Source organism: Bison bison, unplaced genomic scaffold (genome assembly GCF_000754665.1).
Source record: "Bison bison bison isolate TAMUID 2011002044 unplaced genomic scaffold, Bison_UMD1.0 scf7180017864298, whole genome shotgun sequence".
Taxonomy (NCBI): domain Eukaryota; kingdom Metazoa; phylum Chordata; class Mammalia; order Artiodactyla; family Bovidae; genus Bison; species Bison bison.
In genome coordinates this window covers 3,038,714-3,045,965 of record NW_011494870.1, presented here as the reverse complement: position 1 = coordinate 3,045,965, position 7,252 = coordinate 3,038,714, and the positions used below count along the sequence as shown (strand labels likewise).

General features: G+C 44.2%; 1 protein-coding gene across 1 annotated transcript in view; it reads left to right on the top strand.

The window, feature by feature from the left end:
• Positions 1-7,252, top strand: part of LOC104996792 (nuclear pore-associated protein 1-like) — a 110,517-nt gene that overhangs the window by 3,050 nt on the left and 100,215 nt on the right. The window contains exons 2-4 of the mRNA XM_010851156.1: positions 354-587; positions 734-984; positions 2,033-2,172. Coding sequence (XP_010849458.1) covers positions 354-587; positions 734-984; positions 2,033-2,172 — 625 coding nt within the window. The remainder of the gene's footprint in view (positions 1-353; positions 588-733; positions 985-2,032; positions 2,173-7,252) is intronic.

The following is a 7,252-nucleotide window of genomic DNA, read 5'->3' as shown; positions in this document are numbered from 1 at the left end:
CTAGGGCCCCAGTTGATGTCTCCCTTGGTCCCCCATCTACAGCCTTGTCTTCCCCAGCCTCACTGTTGAGGACTCCTGCCGGTGTCTTCCCCATCCCTCCATCTAGGGTTCTGGCCGCTTCTCCCCTGGCCCCCCATCTATGGCTTTGGGTCCTGTCTTCCCTGGCCTCCCCGTCTAGGGCTTTGGCTGTTTCCCTCAATCCCCAAATCCTGCCTCAACCAGCACCCCAACGATGGCTTCAGCTCCTGTTTCCCACAACCCCTCATCTATGGCTTCAGCTCCTGTTTTCCCCAGCCCCACATCTATGGCTTCAGTTCCTGTTTTTCCCAGCCCCTCACCTATGGCTTTGGCAGTTATCTATGCTCCAGCAGATGGCATCTCTACAGATGTCAAACCAGTCTTTGACATCGATGCTATGCATACAACACCTCCTCCTCAGACTGTTATTTTTCAGTCTACCTCTGACTCCAAGGAGAACCACTACCCATATCACATGGCTATTCTTGGTTCTGAGAACACAGCGCCCAGTGGTGGCAATGCCTGGACCCAAGCCTCAACTTATTTGCCTGTGGATTTGGTCAACAGAGGTACCCATGTTTCAAGTGAAGCTTGAAACCAGAACTCACCATTCAGCCCACATCTGGGGCCAACAATAGGAAGAAGCCTAACAAGTCTATTCCACTGGGAAACCCATTAGCCCTAGAACAAGATAGAAAGCTAACGTCTTCTGCAGTCCAGCCACCCAGAGGAAGCAAAATGGATTCAGGTTTGCCAGATCCCCTGTCTGCTATCACCACCATCAACATGCAGCCGGCCTTTGTCTACAACTCAGGTATTTTCCCCAGGGATGTATTTGCTACTGCTGGTTTTGGAGTGGATACCACAGTGCCCAGTACTGGAGACAGTAGCTTGCTGTCTGCTAGTACCATATCAGGCCCACTGTTGATGGGACCTGCAGCCTCTATGGCTGGTGGGAGTTTTGGGGTTGGTATGAATGCCCTAGGCCTCACTTATTCAGAAGCATCTGGCCCACCTAACTTTTGGACAGAACTGTGTGGGGCACCCAGCACCACTTGTGTTCCTACTGTGGGCCAGATCACCTGGGGGTCATCTCATTGCAGCATGGCTGCTGCAGTATGAAGGGCAAGCCACCATCCCAGCATCCAGGCACATATCTGCTTTCAACTTGAATCCCAATGCCTGGGGTCTACCTGAGCCGAATCCAGGTGGTAGAGTGATGGCAGGGGACACCACCATCCTTATGGTTAGAGGTCAGGGTGTTACCACTTCCCATCACTGCACCTAGGACCCATATGAGTGTAGAAAATCTACAGTTACAAATCCCATCACCATGGAGAAGAAATTTGTGTTAAGGAACAAGTCAATTTCCACTTTCCACCAGAGCAACACTGCATCCATTGGATTTGCAAGTGTGAGACCCACCCCTGGCTTGGAACCCACCTGTCCAAGATGCAAGTGGTGGTGGTATAGGAGGGAACAACATCATTCCCAGGATTGGAGGACCTGGTATCCACACTTCCCATCAGTACAACTGGGGCCCACCTGGCCAATACACCATGGGTGGAACATATGGGAGGAGCAACATCTCATCTAGGATGGGAGGCCCCAGTGTCAACACCTGCCATTGGACTTGGAACTCACATATGCAAAGCACAGAGCAGGCGTTGGGGGACAGCACCACACTTGCTATGACTGGGTACACGTCTGGTGTTCCATTCACACAAAGCACCCAGGCCTCCCCAACCCAAACCCACACAGTACGACGGGGGATAGCACCATATATACTTAGAGAGGAACTTCTATGCTCAAAACACCTGGGACCCCAACTCAGGGCACCCTTCTGACTTAGGAGGAGCACAGCGTTGTGTTTAGCAGCTCCTGGTCAGGGAAGCTGCGTCTGTGCTCTGGGTCTGGTACTTTTATCACCTGCCCAGGATTTCATTGGAGCATTAGCGAACTCCCTTCTTCTGTGAAAAAACTCAACAAATAAAGAGCATATCTTGTTCTGCAGATTCTGTGCAACGATGAACGGGCTTTGCTGGAAAACAACTCTGCCCATTTGAGTGAAACTGTTAACCTGCTGTCTTCCTACAATGAGCCAAAGGACCACACTCGCAGCCATGTGCAGGAGTGTGTGTTGTATGTGCATGGGTGAGGAATGTGGGTGTGTGTGTGTTGCAAGGTGAGAAACATATGAGCCCAGTTCAGAACTATATACCAGACTTGAGAAGTTCCATTTGGAGGATGGAAAATAAACTGCATGTATCATCCACTGTGCCATCCCTGGTTTGACTGTAAACTTGGCCGACCCAAACTTCTGGCTATTTTCTCTACACGTGCAACAGGCAGGGTGCCCACTGCTATCTTTAGCTGCTTCCTCTCCACTTATCCATTTGCCTCAATGGGCCCTTATCTTTCCCAGCTTTATGTACAAACATGTATATATGTAATTTATATATAAATAACTTATTCTTGTTAATCTACTACTGTTTATGTGTCTTTACTCTTTGATATATATGAGTCATGATGTGTTGAGGCAGACTTGAGGTTGCAAAATTTTCTGGGTCCCAGTGACTGGGTTGTGGAGCGAGGCACACATTATGACCATGTGTGCAGACTCCTGAAATCTGCTTTGAGTGTAAGGAGTGACAGTCCAGGAAAAACTAAGGTCCAGAGGAGGGAGAGACAGGGCAACTCATCCTTTTCTGTCTGTCTCTCCCCCCGCCCCCCACCCCACACTACTCTAACCACACTAAAGGCTAGATAATCTCTGATATGTGAAGAGGAAACACAGTTTATGGTTTTAGTTTTTGAAAATGTTTAAATGTCTCTTTTGTGCATCTTTTTATCCAAATGAGACTTAGGCCAGTCATCTTTGTACATTCCCACTTCACCCAGAGAGGATGGATTTTGTATCCAGGTTCATGTGTCTGGTGAAACAAAGGAAGAGTCCATGCCTGCTCTGTAATTGTTGAAAATTTAAGTTTACTTCAAGTTTATCATACTGCTTAAAGTATCAGAAAAGATTCTCTTGAATAACTGGCCTGGTTCTGAGATAGGCTGCTAAAATACCAAACATAAGAGTTACAACTGTGTCCAGTTCTTGCAGACCCTAGAGTTCTGCTGGGCCTCCCTTAGGTTCAATAAAGGCAAAATTCCTGACTCTATGCTGCCTATCTTTTAGTCAGAGGGGAGAACAGAAATCAACATAAATTATCTGACAAGTTGGTGGTGTGGTTTAGTTGCCAAGTTGTGTCAGACTCTTTGCAACCCCAGGGACGGTAGCCCACCTGTAGGCTCCTCTGTCCACAGGATTTCCCAGGCAAGAATACAGGAATGGGTTGCCATTTCCTTCTCCAGAAGCTCTTCCTGACCCAGATAAAAGACCAGGTCTCCTGCATTACAGGTGGATTCTTTACTGACTGAGCCACCAGGGAAGCCTAGTAACAAATGCAATCGAAATTAAGCAGTATATGGGAAATTGACCTTGTGGGCAGAGAAAAAAAGTTTTCAAGTTAAACCATAGACAGGATAAGTCTTACTGGGAAGGTGGAATTTGAACAGTGTAGAGGGAGGCAACTGAGTCAAATATCTGAGGAAAAAGCATTCCAGATAATGGGAATAACCTCTCCAAGGCCCAGAAGAAGGATACCAGTGTCCTCAGGGAAAAGCTAGTAAATAATGTGGCTGGAATAGAGAAGAGGAAAAGAGGATGGAGAAGATGTGGATTGAATTGTGGCATCATCATTCATTGATTGTGTGATCACAAAGTTAATTCAACCTTCAAGTGTTTCAGTGAAATCAGTGATTTTCCTATGGCCAGTTTACCTCACATGAGTTTTGGAAGGATAAAATAACACAGGGAAATGAATTATAAGCCACTGTTATTATTCTACACATAAAGACAGAGACAGATACAAAGCGTTAAGACTGAATTCTTTTGTTCCCCTCCACAGATTCATATATTGAAACCCTATCCCCTTGTGTGTGATGGAATTAGGAAATGGAGTTTTTAGGAGGTAACTAGGTTTAGAAGGGGCCATGAAGGTAGAGCTGTCATGATGGGATTAGCTCTTATAAGAAACAGAAAAAACACTAGAGCTTTCTCTCTCCACCACGTGAGGAGGACACAGCAAGAAGATCGCCATCTACAAGCCAAAAATGACGGACTCACCTGGAAGTAGATCTGCCTTGATCTTAGACTTCCCAGAAGTGTGAAATGTCTGTTGTTTAAGCCACTTAGTCTATGCTATTTTGTTATAGCAGCCTGAGCAGACTAATACAGGTAGGTAAGTAGGGAAAGGATGATTGATAGATACATAGATGGAGATAGAGCATGCATGTGTATACTTAATGAATTACTTCAAATGTCTTCACCAGGTAATTCAAATAGGAGATTCCCATTTTAAAGGGAGCGTAAAAGTGCTTGCTTTCATGAAGTATACAGATGGAAAAATACGGTAACTCCAGCCTAAAAATGCACAGCACTGAGCCTAATGCAATATTTCTGAGATTAGTCCCACAAAAACAAAGAACACCATCACAGAGAGCCCGACAGCCTCCTCCCGGCACCCTGCCGCCTGATTCATTTACTCTAAGTTGTTTGTTACAACTCCAGAGGATCAAAGCTCCTGCTCCCTAACTTCAGAGACTCTCCTTCCCTTTGTTGTCAGAACGGCCTCCCAGAAGCAGGGTTGAAATCCAGTTTGCTTCTAACAGTCCCACACCTTCTCTTGGCCTTGCTGGCAATATTACCAGGGACAATTTTTAAATTTTAAAATTTATAATGCTTTTCATTGAAAAAAAGAACCCTTCAAAACTGAAAAGAACAATTCTGATTAGGCAAGCACTTAACAAATGTACGAGATATAAAGATGCTTTTGAATTTCACGTTTTAATGCATTTACACAGTTGAAGCTATTTCTAAACAAATAGATATATTTTTATGAAAATAATATGTGGACATGATAGCATTTCAAATACAGAAATTCAACTTTTCTAACCCCAGTTCCCCTCTCCAGAGACAGTTTTTGGCCACATGAATGTTACCCCCATAATTCTAAACATTATGTTTATCTGCTGTATCCATTGTAGATGGATTTTAGCACCCTAGCGTGAGGCAGGAAGATAAACTCCTACCCCTACTACTTCTCATCCCTCTTCCTTTCAATACATCACATTCATTTCATTACTTATGTGGCTTCTCTTCTGTAATACCATGCAATTTTTGCTGGCTTTTACTGAAGTGGTAGCACAGTGGCTAAAAGCCTTGGTTCTGGAGATGGACTTGGCTTGGAAGCTTTGTTCTTCAGGTTATTAGCTCTGCAATCCTGAGCAATTTCTCAACCTTCCTGGGCCTCTGTTTCCTCACCTGTACAATAGGGAAATGGATGATAACCACTACTGCATGGAGTCGCTCGTGATGATGCAAATAATAACACATTTGCAGCCGTCAATGTCCAATACACGGAAGCTCTCCAGAAATATTAGCTATAGTACAGAGCTACAGTATTCACTTTCACTCTAATCTCATCATTGTCTTTATGCCTGAGACTGCTTGTGCCCCCAGTTCTGTCTTTCCCCTTGTACAACTCACCTTTTGTCAACAGCATGCTTGCTTTGTTTACCTGTGATGATAATATTTACAATTTGTTATGCAATTACAACAAAGTGTCCTGTGTTTTATTTACAGGTTGATGCTATGGGTTGAAAACCAGTAAGTTAAATTAACTAAGTTCTGCGCAGTCCTGGGGACAACAGGATGGTAGAACTGTATTTTCCTCTCTGTAGGTATGATGCTCCTACTTCTGTCTCTAACATCAACTGTTTAAACTCATGCTGTATTTCAGTTTGCTTTTTCCCCCAACCGCTATTTTCTCACAAAATTTCATTACTTTTCCTAAAATTTGACCCACCTTCTTTTGTTCTCCTTGCACCATTTTCCCAGAATAAACTATTTTTTAAATGTTCAAACTGAACACTGTTTCCTTGCCTGGATCCCCTCCTTTTTCAAAACCCTTGTCCCTCCCCCTCCTCAGTTTGGAAGCTGTAAGACCAAAGCAAGGATAAGCTCCTGAAACAAAAGAGACCAAATTGCTTTCAGGTTAGACTGGAAATAATGACTAGTTACTAATCATGAAAACTGCATAATTCTGGCCCCAGCACTCTTAATTTTCTCACTTTGTGGGAGAGTTAACAGTCTGGATTTCATCCAGTACTGCAGGTAATCATAAGCCAGGTAGTCCTTATTCCATATTGTGCCCAATACTGGTCTAGGCCACAAGTGAGGTCTCACCTAGGGCCTCTTATATTTCTTAAGATTAGAAATTTTGTGTGGAACTTCAGGCTAAAACTCTAGTTATTACTAAGCAGGGCATTGTTCCCTGCATATATCTCTCAAGAATTAGAAGGTGGCTTGTGGAAGATTTGAGAATCAGACTCATGAATGCATGTCTTTCTTGTCTCTAAGAAGAAAATATTTTATTCTTAGAGATCCAGAAACAGCCCTTGACTGTGCTGAGCCCACCCAGGCCCTCCCTGGACCAGTCACTGCCGTGTACCCAGGGTGATGTGATCCAATGGGCTGCCTGGGCAGCAGTTTATACTTTACCTAAAACAGAGCTAGGCGTGGTCCTCTCAACAGTCCCGGGACAGGAGTGTTGCCCTCAGATGCTTCTTTCAGGCTCGGAGAATGGCACAGGTGCTAAGTGTTGGAGCCATAATATGGATCTCCTGTGTTTGTCCAAGGTTGAAAGGCTGGGAGAGACAGAAAAACAAAAAAAATATTTGAAAAACAAAACCAGTCTTGAAAAGTTGTCTCTCTGAGGTAAATGGTACCTTTGTCTTAAATTCATACTAAACTGGAGATCATACACCTTTGTTTTTTAAATTGGCGGATAATTGTTTTACAATGTTATGTTGGTTTATGCCATACAACAAAGCAAATCAGTCATAACTATATATATATATATATAATTGAGCCTACCTCAGCCCTCCCCTCACACCCCTCTAGGTCATCACAGAGCACCAGGTTGGGGTCTCCGTGTTACACAGTAGCTCCCCACTAGCTAGCTATTTTACACATGATAGTGTTTATATGTCAATGTTACTTTGTAGTGACATGGATGAACCCAGACACTTTCTTAGAAGTAGGTTTTCAGAAGATGGAGGACAAATGAAAGTTTATGTCCAAAGAGATGGGGATTTGTGTGGCGGGGGTGGGGGTGGTGGG